The sequence below is a fragment of the Perca fluviatilis genome, chromosome 4 (assembly GCF_010015445.1).
Source record: "Perca fluviatilis chromosome 4, GENO_Pfluv_1.0, whole genome shotgun sequence".
Lineage (NCBI taxonomy): Eukaryota > Metazoa > Chordata > Actinopteri > Perciformes > Percidae > Perca > Perca fluviatilis.
In genome coordinates this window covers 28,820,560-28,837,176 of record NC_053115.1, presented here as the reverse complement: position 1 = coordinate 28,837,176, position 16,617 = coordinate 28,820,560, and the positions used below count along the sequence as shown (strand labels likewise).

At 42.3% G+C, this 16,617-nt stretch overlaps 1 protein-coding gene and 1 long non-coding RNA gene across 2 annotated transcripts; one reads left to right on the top strand and one right to left on the bottom strand.

Annotated features, from left to right (window-relative positions):
• Positions 1-272: 272 nt before the first annotated feature.
• On the bottom strand, positions 273-6,569 carry LOC120557449. Its single transcript, XR_005638969.1, has 3 exons — positions 6,449-6,569; positions 1,438-1,607; positions 273-1,252 (listed from the first exon to the last, which is right to left on the bottom strand). It is a non-coding gene; the product is annotated as an uncharacterized LOC120557449 (long non-coding RNA).
• On the top strand, positions 2,859-12,056 carry LOC120557429. Its single transcript, XM_039797747.1, has 6 exons — positions 2,859-3,316; positions 6,573-6,796; positions 7,306-7,408; positions 7,631-7,726; positions 8,644-9,158; positions 10,419-12,056. Exons 1-6 carry the CDS (start codon positions 3,275-3,277, stop codon positions 11,851-11,853), a joined length of 2,415 nt encoding a protein of 804 aa, XP_039653681.1. The 5' UTR covers positions 2,859-3,274; the 3' UTR covers positions 11,854-12,056.
• Positions 12,057-16,617: the final 4,561 nt, after the last annotated feature.

The window sequence follows — 16,617 nt, the reverse complement described above, 5'->3', positions numbered from 1 at the left end:
TGCTGGACAGGTCCCTGTTCGAGACAAACTGTACTAAACGCGCAATAGAAAAAAAGAGCTCGTTTTCAAAGCCAATTGTTCGAAAATCTTAAGAAACGTTTTTCCAAGAGTTAGATTATAATAATTGTATCACTTGCAATTCTTGTACAGTAAATAGTAGGCTTATCGTATCGTGGTGGTTAGCTTATTGTAGCACAAAGACTGGAAACATGAGGAAAGACCTTTAGGACAGAATCAAGTTTATTGCCAAGTAGGGTGTCATATACAAGGAATTTGCTTTGGAATTTTGGCGCATAACAATAAACATGGTTAGAGAAAATAAAAGATGAAAACGATTACTGTCAAGAAAAAATAAAATAAAATTGACAACAAAAATATAAAAGAAATTTAAACCAAGGATATGTGCAAATGTTCAACGGTATGAGGTATAGAGAATATGTGCAATGCACAGAGCCAAGCCAGCAAACAAAACCCACCTGACAGCAGCTCTAAAGCCCATTTATTTGTTTGTTTATTCCATACAAAAAACTAACTGTAAAAATTACATGTGGTTTTACAGGGGGATATGTGTGGGACTTCTTATTAGCCAGGTGCCGTACCTTATGGGGTCTCTGCTGGTTACTTGGCAACCTCACACAGATGGCAAAACTCATGTATCCACCTTATTCCTTGCTGGTCACATACTACATAGCCACAGGACCATGCCCCATACAATCATTGTATTTTGAAACGTGAGTGGGACATGTCCCTGTCACCAATGAAAATGACCATGCATGTATTTTAGCAAAAAAACATTCATTTATTGTGCCCTTATAATCTGACATTAGTAGCCAGTTTTTATCCACGTTATTTCAAAGGCTGATGGATGTTAACATAAATCCCTGTATGTACACGCCACATATGGAAGCTTCTTGTGGCTTCTCAGCAACAGCAAGTGTGCTTTCCATTTTTAGACACAGACAGGTCTGTGTCGCAGCTGATGCTCTACGTGTGTGTGTGTGTGTGTGTGTGTGTGTGTGTGTGTCTCTGTGTGTGCAACACTGACACATGCTCCCTCTCTTTCTCTTTCCGCCTCTGTACTTCAGTACAGAAATGGCAGAGCTCAGCGACAGGCATCCGGATGCACCCATCATCATCATCATCATCATCAGCAGCAGCAGCAGCAGCAGCAAGACACACACGCACCTCTGTAGCACCATAGTATCACCGGCATCACCAGAATTCTTCAGGTCTTCTCTTCACAAATTCGGCTCTGCATGTTTTAAAAAGATAATTCATTGAATCAGCAAAGCGACACACACACACACAAACACACACACACACACAGATATTTGGCAGGCAAGTTGGTTGCCATAACAACCAAACAGTCAAAGCAGGGTCACTGAGTGAATCAGATGAAATGAAGCCTACATACATGTGTGTGTATGTGTGTCTTACTGCAGAGGAGCGGCTGTTAGTAGCTCTCATATGTTTCTGATTCTGTCCTTTGTGGATTTGAAACATTTCTGACTGTCCTCTCCTGTAGTGTCCTCCCAGGAGGCCCTGTTGTGGGAGCGCTGTCCAATCAGAGTGAGAGCTGTTTTACTGTAAGATGGGCAGGATATCCCCTGTGATGTGATATTCATAGACAGATATAAACCTTTTTTTCATTTTGGATTAGAGATGCATCAAACGTAAATCTTCTTCTTGTATGATTACGTTTTCAAATTTTTCAAAAGTCCGACCTGCCGATTCTGATTTTGACCAATTATATACACAAACATTTATGTACATTTTCTTTAATGGTAAATTCAATTGACCATCTATTTTGTCTGCTAAAATGACAACTATCACTAGCAGATTCTGTAGATAGCTAGGTTGAAAAGCTGACTTTTTAATGTTTTAATATTTCCAGCTGATTAATTTAAAATGAGGACCCTGCAATAAGGTTTTAAATATTAACATGTCACATAAATGTCCACCATCAAGGAAAAATGCATGAGCTCACATAGGGCCTACGTCACACCAATATGGTACATTAATGTTTCATGTCTACAAGAGTAGTTGATATGAAGGCTATTTGGACATTCTAGTATATTGCAGCCTTTCTGAACAAGAAGATTCATTAAAATGAACTACATAGTTTTATTAGACTTTTATTGCACATTAATGAGACAAAAAATTGGAAATCAGCAATGTGTTAAAGTGCTGCTGCTTTAATTCCTATAAATCACCAGATGGTCTATCACTGTGCTCGCTGAGTTCAAGGCCCCGGGTTCTAATCTTTTTTTGGAATAAACTGAAAGAAAGTCTGAAAGCTTATTTTGCCCATTACTAGTCAACAAATCACTTTAGATTGCGTTAGTCTCAGTGCAGCACATCCAGTGTAGGCTACTCAACTCAGGTATAGTTTTTTGGTCCATACCTAAGGTTGGAGCCAATGGATCTGGACTAAACTGTCATTGTGAAAGCATCCTGATAATGGATCAGGTCTCCTTGGGTCTGTTCTAGACCATGGTCTAGCGGCCCTCGGTTCCCTTCCAAAATGTGTTTCTCTCTTAATTTGTTAATCAATTTGTGCATACTGAAAGTCTCCAGTCTGAAGCAGAAGACTTCTAGTTAGTCTAGTAGACATGAGGGACTACATCTCCCGGCATGCCTCGAGCAGCATCTGCTGGAGGATCCTGGATGAACAGCTAAGGAAATGGATGGTTGGACGGATGGTGGTTTCCTCTGTTACTGTGTGTATCGCTGCAGTACAGGCTCCCTCCTGCACATGTCGAAGCTTCATGAGGAGTCTCAGTCAGAGAGGAAAACATCCAGAGGGAAGCCGCTGCATCTGATTGGCTTATGACCCTTTACAGGCCACCAATCAGACACCATCCTTGCTGTGTGACTGCGTGTTTCCCTCTCCTTCTCTGCACGTACTGTCAGCCTGCGCATATTTTTATGTTTGCAGAACTGAATGCATTCATGAGTGTGTGTGTATGTGTGTGTGTGCGTGTGTGTAGGATGCTAAAACCTGGAGCTGTGAAAGAGGGGGAGGGGCAAGGATAGAGACGCTGAAGAAATAGATGAAAAAAGAAAGAAAGGCAAGAAGAAGGGAGCAAGGCATTGAGGAGAGGACAGATCTTGAGGAGAGAGTGATGGTGAAAGGCACACTGAGGAGAGATAGACGTAGAGAGTAAGGAGGAGGAGGAGGAGGAGGAGGAGGAGGAGGAGGGGACGATCTGCTGGAGGAAGCAGCAGCATCGGTGATTTTCACAGGAACCAAGGCAGCTCTGTTGCCGTGACGATGGGCTGCTGGCTCTCTGGACCGTGGATGGGTGACCAAACGGTGAGCGTCCGAAAACTTGCCTCAATGTTGTAAATTATGCTGTGTGTGTTTTATGACGTCTCATTTAAAGAAGATGGAATTGAGCTCTGTTAGAGGGTTTGTGTGTGTGTGTGTGTGTGTGTGTGTGTGTGTGTGTGTGTGTGTGTGTGTGTGTGTGTGTGAAGATGCAGATGCAAAATGGCAAATTTCTGCAGGACTCTGCATTTGTGTATGTGTGTGGATAATAAACCTAATTTATGTGTGTTTAAATCTCAAACAATTTATGTCTATTTTTTGTGTGAATATGTAGGATTTTCATGTTGGGTGCAAGAATGTGGTTCATATTTGTCATCTCCAGCTGCTGAAGGCTCACAGTCTTTCTGCTGCCATCCTCTGTATCCACACACAGGTGCCATTTTGTGCTTCTCAGCTCATGCTATGAGTGTGTGTGTGTGTGTGTGTGTGTGTGTGTGTGTGTGTGTGTGTGTGTGTGTGTGTGTGTGTGTGTGTGTGTGTGTGTGTGTCTGGTTGAATGTAGCGGAGGGAGGGTGACTCATGGTTGTGATGTGCTGGAGTTAACAATACTGTTCATGCGTCTAATTCGATGGCTGCTGAGCTGCATGTGTGTGTGTGTGTGTGTGTGTGTGGTGTGTGTGTGGGTGTGTGTGTGTGGGGGGGGTTTGAGAAGCAGGATGAGGCTGATGCTGGCTTGTAGGTGTAACCCCTTTATTGGAGACATGGACACCATCTTCACATTGGTCATTTGATTTCATCCGATCAAAATTTGAGCGTTTCTCAAATTGGAATAAATCCACCATGTCTGCAGGCAGCGCTGTGTCTTGTGACCCAGTTGCATAATGTCGACCAATTCAGAGTTTTCAGTCTGTAGTGTTTACATTGTAAAAGAAAAAAGACTAGATGTGCAGTTAAAATGGCAGTGTGCAGTCTAAAATTTTATTGTGCTATTGTTGATGCTGTTTCCCCCAAAACATGGCAGGATTAAAGCATTCCTCTAGTGATTCAGTCCGTCACTCCTATAAAGTTGTTGGACATGTGAGAGACAGATAAAAAAAAAGAGTGGCGCACCAGAGGCTGAGATACGTTGACCTATTAGTCCTTAGTATGGGTCAAACTCCCACAACAGTGGATCCTACATTTTCCATGATGCAACTGGATAGTGTCTTGTGATTAGACCCTCCCTCTCTGGTAAACAGCCACATGTTTAAAACTCCACAACTCCAGTTTATAACGTAGGCTTTCTGTTATAAATTTGTAGTCTTTACGTCCAAGTTGAGATAACTTTGATGACATCACTATGACATCATAGGGGTTATTGACAACGCTCCTTTAAGCCCAGTTCAGACCAAAGATTCGCGACAAAACTCGCAACTTCTTGCAACGAGCCGGAAGTTGGAAGTTGGATGTCCTAACTAGCTTTTTGTAGCTAAATATATCATTTGCTTCGTCCAAATATGAATGTGGATAACGTTAGTGATATTGACATACTTACATTTCAAGTGTCAAGTCTCGCTTGACCATATGACGTTACTGTGCTTCCGGGCGGTCATTGAGGCTGCGTCTAAAACTGCCATTTCGACAAGCTGTTTGTAATAAAATGGATTATAGATAGTTTTATTTCTATAGTTTATAGCTGACTTTACCAGCTGACTTCTCTATTGGCTGTTGAAACAGGTGACGTCTCTTACGTTCTAAAACCAGCCTCTGCCAATTAACCAGCTGAGTCGCAGCCACACCGTCAGCTGGTTTGAGTCGAGCTGAGACGGGCCGCTGCAACATTTCCCTGCGGCGTTCAAAAACGGTTTCGTCTCAGCACGAATCGTTGGTCTGAACTGGGCTTAAGAGCCAGAGAAGATATGCTTTTACAGGCTAAGGAGGACCAGTCGTTCTACTATGTTTAAAATAGGTGGAGTGAAGGTAGGCTAGTACATACCGTCTCTGGATGTAATCTAGGATTTAATGAATTAAAGTGATGCAAAAATCATATACAAATGTAATATTCCTATAAATCTGTTCTGCTCATTGATTTATAACATTGCAAATAATTGCCAAAGAATGACTGTACTGTACATACTGTATCTCAGTGTTTCCCCTAGGTTGATTGCTTTGGGGCAGTGGGTGGGTCGGGGCAGGGTACTAACCCATTCTACCACCACACCAAATTCCATTCTCAAATGTATCACTTTAAAGTTTCTTTTCTTTAAATATTTATCAGTTACTACGAAATCCACATGAACACTCTTCACATACTAGATCCACCGCACAGCACAGAATATGGCACTTTTAAGATGGTTCAGCCTGTTACTCCTGTTATTTCTTTCTGTCAAAACAGTGGTTACAAACAACAGGAGCAAATCATAGGAGTCCAGTTTTCAATAAAACTAAATTATGACTGATGTGTTAGTCTCGCTTTGCCAGACCCTCCTCCAAAGCGCGCTGGATGAGAGTCTGGCTACTCCACATAGAATTCGGGGATGGGAGGTGCTCTGGTTTATTGGCATTTCTTTAAACCAATCACAATCGTCTTGGGCGGTGCCAAGCACTGGAGAAAAGCTGCGGTGCCGCTGCAAAATAGGCTCGGAAGGAACTTGTTTTAGTGCAACATGTGTACGTTTAAAAGTAGATTTAGTCGTGCAACAGAAAACTCAGATTGGACAGATAGTCTAGCTAGCTGTCTGGATTTACCCGCAGAGATCTGAGGAGCAGTTAATCATAGTCCTCATAAATCCACCTGAGCTTTAAATGCCAACACTAGACCAGATGAGAAAACAGACTTTTCTGTTTGAGATTAAGACATAGATTTTCAGGTTTTCTCATTATAAACAGATGCATTTACATAATCAGTAGATATAGTGAAACTCCACTGATCAATATCTTTATATAAACATTTAATTAATTGAGTAATGTGCAATGGTAAAGTGTCTCTGGTAGTTGTAAACAGACAACACTAAGGATTTTTTTTCGCCTTTTTAAACTCCTAGATTTGGTTTTATGACTCATTTAGTGTTCTGTTCAGTCTGCAGCACCAAACAGCAGACAAACAGTGGAATATTTAACAGCTAAAGAGCCAGATGTTTTTCTCAGGAGTTGGTGGAGACCATACCAGAGCTAAAAGGAGAGTGAAATTGCACTTACATCTACAGTATTAGGTGGACATAAACATGACTCCAACAGGATGGTCATCTTGCTCTGCCCGCTGATGTGGGAATAGGCAGGTGTTTTCTTACATCACTTCTCTTCCTCTGTCTGCTTGTCTCAGGTGAGTGGGCGGAGTCTTGCAAACCTGAGCCAGCGGGATGCTCTGCGGATCCTGGCGGCCAGTCAGCGTCCAATTACAATGCAGATCAAGGGTCAGAGGGGGTGTGGCACTGAGGCAGACAGGGGAATCTGGGAGCCCCTCCCTCTCAACCTGCAGCACCTCAACCTGCCCCTCCCACTGATGGGGGCGGGACTTAACGCCTCCAGCCCCTCCTACCAGGACAGGTAGAAACACACACAGAAAGACAATATGATGAGGATCTGTTCAGTCAAGTAATAGTCTGTTTGCTGTGGAGGGTTGTTAGCTGCTGTTTATAACTGCTTCAATATAAGTGAAATTCAGTTGTTTTTTTTTATCTAGTTCTTGTTTTTGCTGTAAAAACTGTAAACTGAGAACCAGAAACCCCCTGCCATTCAACACTTTATATCATGGTTTGGTTTGCAGACTAACATTGGATTAATTTAATTTAGCTGACAACCAAAACGAAATGAATGTTACCTGATGAATGTCTACAAATCAAAACATCTTTTAATAAGTATCTAACAACGCAAACAACTACAAAAAGTACATCAGGTCAAAGCAGAACCATGGATTTTGCTCCGTGAGAGGAGGAGTGTATTAGGGTATTTAGGAGGAGTGTATTAGGGTATTTAGTTCTGCTTAGAAACAGAATTTTATAAAATGATTTAGTCTTGAAAACATCTCAATTTTGTGTTCTTGTCATCTGTCTCAGACATTATTACAGCCATCGGTCTCTGCCACAAGATCACTGTGAAGGAGGACGGTACAGCTACCTGTCCAGCTCCCCACGGGACACTGTCGACATGAGCCACCAGGTGACACTATAACCAATATAAATGTATTTGCATCAATCTGCAAAATAAATCTTGAATATCACTCTGGTCTCAGCAACAATCCATTTCAAATGCTTTACACTGGCAGTTTAGTCCAGATTTGACAAATAATTCCTGCAATCAGTAATAAATGAACAACCCATAAACATACAGAAGCTTTGTGTTGTTTCTCATTTTCTTTGTTTCTTATCATGAATCCCTCAGGATCCAGAACTGACTTGTCGTGGACAAAAGGGACAGAACTGCCTGATGAGATGTTGCAATACAAACTTAGAAGAACCCAATGGCTGCCACAGTCAGGTATCCAAAACTGTGCTGTGTATCTTATTGCTAAGGTTGCATATCATCACTTTTTCGAGTAGAAGTGACAGAAACAGAGAAAGAGTGATTGCAATTGTTTTAATACCTCAATCAAGAAAACAATTATCACTAACAATATAACTTCATATCAAAACAAATAGGTATTATGTCATTCAAATTATCCTTGCTTAAGAAGACTATAGCTACAACTTCATGGACATTTCTTTCAGTGATCCTCCTGATATCAATGTTATGATTCAAGACTCAAGTGCATCATGCGTAATGTGCAGAGGGTGAGGCAGTGCATTCTGCTCATTCTTTTGACATTGTGTTACACCCAGAAAGTATAAAGAATAAGGGTTGGATTTCAGAGAATTCTTTTATCCGTTTTCTACCGAAACCTTTCATTTGTATGTTGTTATATATCTGATGATATGCTTTCTGCTGTTTTTAAAGACATTTTTACATCTTCAGTAGGAACCAATGAGCTTGGGGCTGAGTGCCATAGACAGAGGAGGGAAGTCAGAAAGTATTGAGAGGCAGACTAACACATTTTTGGTTTCGGTCTTTTCACGAGACTTTTGGCACCCTTTTTCTTTAACTAAAAAAGCCAAACATTTTAAGTCTGTATGTTTCATGTTGTCCAGTCATACAAGAACTTTGCCTAAATAAATTACAGCATAAAATTAACAACAATGTAAGTAAGGAAATATCTGATCAAAAAATAACTGAATAAACTAAGAATCTTACTTATTACCTTCAGCATTTGACAGTGTCTTACTGCTACAGATACATTTAGTCATTCCTCAGACTGGTACTGGGGTCCTACACACAGATAAAATATTAAAGCACGCCGTTATTTATGGTGTGTGTATCCGGATAAATAACCTTGGGACTGAGGATGCCTGTTGTTACAGACAGATGACGAGGACTTCATGCTGGAGAAGCCGCTGGGCTTCCTGCCCCTGCACCATGAGCTGGACAGCGGACTGGGCTGGACTGATGGCTCCCTCCACCAGGGGGACCTCTCTGGGCTGGAGACTGAGGAAGGAGGCCTGGAAGACTGTCATTCACATGGGGCCCTCGCCCAGGGGGGTTGTGGGGGCTTTGGAGGAGGTGGCTCTCCTTCCTCTGAGTCCTTTATTTCCTCGGAGCTCAGCGACTCGGGCTTCTACAGCGTGAGCACTGGGGAGTTCAGGCACTTCCAGAGGCTGCTGGAGAAGCGAATGCGGATGTACAACGCCAGGCTGCAACATCAGGGCGAACCGTGCGAGAGGCGGGAGCGGCGTGACAGCTGCCCCAAGAGCCACCGTGAGCTGCTGGAGGCCATCCCTGAGGCGCTGACCATGCAGCCTCAGTGTCAGCGCCTGCAGCTCGAAATAGAGGACGGTGCTGGGCCAATCATGGATGTCCCACCCCGCGGACTTTTCAGGTAGAAGCTGGTAGAATAACTGCCCCTGCAAAATGACAGACTAGGTGTATTGAGAAGATCCAATTTCATTGCAACAACATCTTATGCTGTATTCAAGTTCTGTCAGAGTTTTGCTGTTAGACTTGTCTAATATCAGTTTGAGTTTCAGTGACAATGACAATATAGCTCAGTCAGTGGTTTAGTAACATTGAGGAACTAGAAATAAGACTGCACTATGTTTTCCGCCTTTGCTTCACTTATAAATTATATGGGTGGGAATCACCAGAGGCCTCACGATACGATATCATCACGATACGATATCATCACGATACGATATCATCACGATACGATATCATCACGATACGATATCATCACGATACGATATCATCACGATACGATATTATTGCGATTTTAAACATATTGCAATATTCTGCGATATAGTGCAATTTATTACCTTTTTTCCAACTTCAAATTTTTCCCAATTTCATATTATGTCCCCAAAAGGAAACTTTGTCAGCATCTTGTTTTATCTAAAATGATACATTTCTCTGTTTGTTCATGTCACTTCAAGGATTATTGCTAATGAAGACCCAACATTTCCTGATTTTGCTCATTAATAATAAAAGCTTTTAGATAACAAAATAACGGGGGGCTTTTATTTATTTTTTACAGCCGCTGCTTTGACCACTCTTGCTGGCTTGCACGACGAGCTGTGTACTAAATAACAAAAGGAGATGATGACGTAAGAGCAGGAATGTCTGCAGTGAAATCCTACATATTGGTGAATTCAGGGACATTTTATGAAACTAAAAATAAGGTTATTGTATACCGGCAGTTGCCTTTTCCAGGCAACAGCGGGGCACAGAGCTCCAGACAGCTGAGGATATAAGAACGGGCATCACAGGAACAAAAACTGTGACACATCACCGACAGTACGATAATAACATCCAAAACAAACGTAGTTCTGCTCACAGTTGAGTAGGCGGTCCTTAATGTGGCCCAGGACACATACCTGTACACACTGCTATAAGAATGTGGCCAAATGAGGCCCATACCACCTCCGAATGTGGTCTGAGTGATCGGATCTCAATACATCCTCAATCCTTCCTGGGTGCGTTAGCACCTGTACTTATTTTAATACCAGATCAAAAAGAGGCCTATGTTGAAAAGAAGTTAATATATTTGTTAGCTTGAACTCTGTCTGACTTCTGAATATCTATGAATATGTTCTTAAAACTGTCATTGCTGTTTGTTTGTTGACTTCACTGTTTGTATTTCCAGAGTTTCATCGGTCCAGTTCCATAAAGCTGACCGGCCCTGTCTGAACCGTCACAGCTCCAGCAGTGGAGCCCTCTTCAACCCCTCCCATGCCCATGCTGCAGTCTCACGAATGAATGCCCCGGCCCTCTCCACCTGCAGCACCCCCTCCAGCCACCGGAGATCACTAGTACCCATGCAACAGACCCACCAGGGCTCCAGTTCAGTGGGGATGCTGAGGAGAAGCCGTACTCTGCACCATCGCCCTCCTCCGCAGGAGTACCGTCGGCGAGCCAGCCACCCAGCTTCCCCCTCCTACTGCGCAGCAACCCTGCACCACTGTGGAGGTGTCCAGCCACATAACGTCCTGCCATCGGGCCTGCCAGAGGAAGGTGAGCTAGTGCCTGGTTTGTTGGCTTCTCACCCGGCAGGCTTGGCCCTCTCACCACAACAACACCCCACCGCTTTGGGGCATGTTAGGGGTGCCAACACCCATGAGCGATGCTACAGCAACAACCCTAATGCCCAGATCGCTCACCATGACTGGTGGCACTCGCAAGAAAGAAGCCCGATGCCCGAGCAACTGGTGACAGAAAGGGACAGAGAGATTGAGAGGGAACTGGAACAAAAAAAGCAAATGCAAGAGAAAAAGCTAGAAAGGGATGCACAGATTCAAGAGGAAATGGACAGAGAGCGGCAGCAAGAGCTGGGAAGGAGCCGAGCCAGAGAACAGCAGCACTTCCAGAGTTTAGTCCAACCTCCTCAGGCTGGAGATGTCAACGACACCTGGCCGAAACCGGCCATCCGTCAGTCCCAGAGTGGCGGGGGAGGCAGAGGTCTCTACAGCACCCTGGAGGGCCACACGGGGGCTTGCTCTGTTGCTGGGTGGGATGCAAAGAAAGGACAAATGAATGCATGTTCAAGCCCTAATCCCAGTTCTGGTTTGCAGCCAAAACTTAATCCAAGCTCCAAACCCAACGCAAACTCGCGGATCTCCAGGAACCAGCTCCTGAGAGACCGGGCGTCTCAGCTGGCCGACGAACGCAGTGGGATGAGCACAGATGAGGAGACCAATACCGACATGCTGATGGGCCGGTACTGGAGTCGAATGGAGAGAAGGGAACACTTTCTGCTGGCCCGTGAGCAGAGGCAGCAGCAGCTGCAGGCCAGAGGAGGGACTATACGAGACGCCATCATCAGGGGAGGAGCAATCACCGGGGGAGGAGGAGCCTCTGCTGGAGACGGCGGTGTGCTGGACAGCAGAGGAGGCGGAGCTTTTGCAGAAGGGAGGTGCAACACGTTCCTGGAGCTGAGTCAGAGGAAGCTGAGTCGTCTGAGGAACAGGAAGCTGTTGGATGACTGGACGACAGTAGAGGAGCTGCTGACTCATGGGACAAGGCTGAACAACCAGGAGGACATGCTGTGTACCAGCTCCCTGCTGACGGTCACCACGGTCTAACTGCATGGGCACCACGTCTAACTGTAACTCTGTGCGAGTGTGTGTGATGTTAAGCTAACAATACGATATTTTGGTAAATCCTCTCGTTCTCTTTTCCAAAGTCAGATGAGAAGATAGATATCAGTTTTGTCATTGCTATCCAGTGCAGAGACAGGTCCAGGATGTGTTTAGCTTGGTTAAAAACAAGGACTGGAAGCGGGGGTGGGTGGTCACTGTTTGCCATCCACCGTGCTGTCTTCGGTTATCCACTTACGAAGAACAGGGTCCTCATCTCTGTACTTGAAGCACAAAAAAGAAACTGATATCCATCTTCTCATATGACTTTGGGAGAGACAGAGCAGAGAACTAGAAGACGAAATGTCGGACTGTTCCTTTAACAATTGTGTGCGAGAGAGGGAACCTCACTGTCATCACTGTACATCACCTCAACTGATAGCTTTATGTGTGGCTGTGTCACCACTGTACAGCACTCCGGACAAAATGTGTGTGTCAGTGCATAGCGCTTGTAAAGACAAACAACTGAAAAAGGTCAGATGAGCGTGTATGTTTGCATCACGTTTCCTGCTACATCTTGTACTACAGTTATTTCACAAAATCTTTGACAAAATTAACATTTGGGTTCAGACTCAAATCCTCAAACAGATCATGACTTGTCGGGGAGCAATACTGTTCTGCCTGATGTACCTGGCTGTGCATTAACGATAGATCACAAACGACTACTTTTACATCAGGGTCACAGAACACATCAACTGTAGCAATGCAGACAATGACAACTGAGATTTGATACCAAATCCTGAATGGTTTTTATAGAAACTCTGTTTACAATTAAAATATCGGTCGGTGGGAGCTTTTGTAACGAAAATGGGAAAACGTGACCTGATTTACTTGGTTGTGAAACACTAGTGAAACAGTGTTGATCAGGGATGGGGAACAATGTGCCACGAAGGTCTGCAGAGGATTTCGACCACAGCTTTAATCGGTAAAATCAGCTACTGTTGTGTTTCGGTCAGAGTTTATACCATTCAGACCGTTCTTACGTGCACCTAAGTTAGAAAACATGCCAACCTCTGAGTTGTAATTCTGAGTTGGAAGTATCAGCTACAATATGTCCCACTTGTTGAAAAGAACTAAAGAAATAAACAGTGGCAAAACCGTTGGAAAGTCACCACCACTTGCAATTACTTCTAAATAAAATCCACTATTAAAACCAATACAATTGATTCAGCAGAACGTCCTCACGTTTACAATGGCCACTTCACAACGTTAAACAGAAAGGTCATATATGTTGTTTAAGGACTGGCAATCTGCCTATTGTGTTAGAGTCGGATAAGGAAAAGGAGCTGTACACTCGTAGATATTGTGTTACGTACACAGTCCAACGGTCTTGTGAAAACGCAGTTATTTGCCATGATGACTGAAGTTTTTTAATGTGCGGCTGTGTCTCGCTGTGTGACCATGACCAACACAGAAACCACACAATTAAAACAATACATCTAACACATCTAGCTGAGTTTATGGGCATGTGTACCATATATTACACACCCCTTTGCCAGCAAAAATATCAATACAAAACAAAAAACGTCTGGAGGAAAAAAAGCACTAAAATTGAGTTGTAGTAACACAAGTTTTTTTTCTCTTTCCCATTCTTACTTGTCTGCTGACACAGCGTAAATGCAGTGTAAGATTTTTGGCTCATGGCTCCCTATTCATGCTGGTGTATTTACTGTTGGCAGGATGTTTACAGATCTACCTACCCAGGTAACAGCTTATGCATGTTTACTGAAATCTACAGTGAAGCGTTGACTGTGTGGAGACAATTTCAAAGAAAAGAAGATACACCTCAAGTCAACTTTACATTAGGTTGTCCAGACTGCTGCAGCGTCACTCTGTACAGTCAGGACAGACAGAGCTCAAGTCAGCGTTGACATTCCACTAAAAGCAGGTACAGTGTAAGTTAATCTGAAATCTACTGATTCCAGGTCCGCAGTTCGGGAAAATGTGCAATAATACCTCAAGCTAGTTTTAATATGACAATGAGAGTGTTTTGTGCGCTTTCTGTCAGGTGTCCATCAAATGCAGTAACTCGTTTTAAATCAAACAGATGCACAAATGTGACGAGTCACCGCAAGTGCACAGTAATCCTAGAATCAATCTAAAATGGTAAGAGCAAAGGTTATGTAGATATTTACATCATTTCTTGACATTGTTTTCCATGAGAGGAACCTAAGAAAACAACTTTTTGCACATCATTTTTTATACGAAATGTTTTCCCTACCTTTCTGTACCAGGGGCCGAGGCCAGTGTTAACGACTGTAGATAGAACGACAGTGTGTGTTGATGTTTTCTTTATAAACTATCATAGTGATTTATGGAGAGAAAAAAATAAGTTACTTGTCATTGTGTTGGACATGTTTCAATATTTTTCTTGTGATGGTTACAAAACCAATGTGAACAGTTTTTATGATCTTTAAAATCTACTTAATTTACTTAAAAAAAGCTCTTTTTAAAGAGTGAACACCAAATGTGAATATTATTGTCTCTTTAAATGCTAAATTGAATTTTACTGTTGTTTTGTGTCATTATGACATGTACATATTGATTTTGTCAGAAGGTGCAGACGAGGTTGGAGTCAGTAATAGGACATGCTGATGCCATCAGAAGCCTCCAGTGGTTTATCATGTGATTCTGTAGGTTTATAGCTGTGTTATGGAGGCTATATACAGCAAAGAGATTAACATTGTAGTATTAGTACTTTGAACATTCACACTATTTTCAAAATTCATTGAAAGTGGTTCAGTTTGTTCTGAATGTTACATGTGGCATCCATAAATTATGAGTAGGATCACTGACACAAATGCTTAGAGGAACAGCAACAACAACATTTTAGATAAATCGTCTTGTTCTTGTTTGACGTTTTAGATGAATTTCGGTTTCATCTCTGTATGTCCAGTAAAGAGATGGCTTCAGAATGCATTTAGCCTAGCTCAAAAACCGAAAAGAATCATTTGATCAGATGATGGCGCTAGATAAAAAGTAAGTGCATCTTGAAAATGTTTGCAATTAATCTTGAGAAGGACATGGAAATACATCCAATAGTTGTTGAAATATTTCAGTCTGGACCAGTGATGGTGGATCTAGAACCATGCCTCTATAGTGTGGCAAAAAAAAAAAATATTTCTAACATCTCCAAAGCTGTTTAATTTACATGTTGTATCCTGTTAGCTAACACGCTAGTCATCAATCCAACAATTTGCAAACTGCCTCAAGAAAGACTCCAAAGTCCAAAATGAAGGAACTTGATTTATAGACTTCTGATTCTCTGGCAGAACAAAAACTGCAACACAAAAGGCCCTTTTCTTTTTAATTAAGTTGATTCAAGACAACCTGTGCAGCTGCAAACATCTCATCCATGCTTGGCAATATTTCAAAAGTTCAGTCCTTATAGTGAGGTTGCCAGGCCGAAGCAACCAATTTGGTGATTTTTTTTTTCTCTACTGACTGAGCTTTGTTTCCATTCCTTGTGCTAAGCTAAACACGTCCTTGGCCTATCTCTGTTCTCGACGCACAGAGAGGAAACCGATACCCACTCATCTGACTCTGAGGAAGACACAGAATAAGATGATTTACAGAGATGTCGAACTGTGTGTTTAAAACACTTTTAACACTCGGAGAGAAAAGATGTGGAATGTGTTTGTTTCCACGTTTTCCCTCTCTCTTTCGGCTGTGACTCAAACAGTCTGAATAATGGATGACGAAGAAAGATTTTTTTTTTCTTCCCACCCGCCCCCACTTCACTCTCTTTGCTTACGTTACACAAGGACACTGAGAGCTGAAAATAGCGCTGCTGTCCTCATGTGATGTGAAATTAAAAGCACACTGGAGCGGAGACACTTGCTGCTGGGGAATTCAACACTTGTTTTACTCCATCTCACAATCCCTCCATCCAGCCTGCAACACCACCTCCATCAGTTTGTGCAAGGGTACTTTTCACAACAGCAAGCTTTTTGGAATATGATGATGTACATGTGATTGTAATAAAAAGAGATTTTAATTAGCTATGACATGGTGGTTTTGTGTTTTCATTGATACATTAACAACTTCTGTCTGAATTAATGCATTACTGTAATATTCATTCATTCATTGAGGCACACTTGTTTATGTTTAATAGGCTATATGAAACTAAGGTTACTTAACAGTCCCTTCAACTACTGGTCTGGACCCACGTGAGTTCAACATGCATCAACGCACATATTGATTTATGTTGGGTCATTAATTTATTAACCATTAAATAACTAAGTCATGGATCTTTTTTAATGAGATGTTGCCAAGGTTTGGATAAATACTGTTGGTTTTAAAAAAAACAAGTTATTTTTAACATTTATTTTTCCAAGAGGCCGCATACTTGGCCTCACAGAATGAGACACACTTGTATTGATCCTTCAGTAAAAGCTGTGAAAAGACAAAGTGTGGGAAACCAGGGAAAGGTGACCCACAGAAACATGCTACTGACAAATGCATTTTCCAGTTATTTAATAATTTAGTTCCATGCAAGTCATTCAATAATTTTTACCCTACAGGATATAAGTGAATTTTACACTTTGACTGTAATTATAATGTGTGGTCCACAGCACATGTGATGTGTTAAAGTCATTGATCCTGTCCTACATCTGTTCCTCTGAGATCTAACTATTGTCCCCTTCTAATATGACAATATGACCACCGAGCATATGGCAGCTCAAACTTCCTTTTTCTTTTAACTGCAAT

What these genes read in the sequence shown, in the direction of transcription:
- LOC120557429 (XM_039797747.1), top strand. Translation starts at nt 3,275, where the DNA reads ATGGGCTGCTGGCTCTCTGGACCGTGGATGGGTGACCAAACG. An exon ending in AGCCCCTCCTACCAGGACAG is followed by an intron (nt 6,797 to 7,305) that starts GTAGAAACACAC and finishes CATCTGTCTCAG; the next exon opens with ACATTATTACAGCCATCGGT. An exon ending in CCACCCCGCGGACTTTTCAG is followed by an intron (nt 9,159 to 10,418) that starts GTAGAAGCTGGT and finishes TTGTATTTCCAG; the next exon opens with AGTTTCATCGGTCCAGTTCC.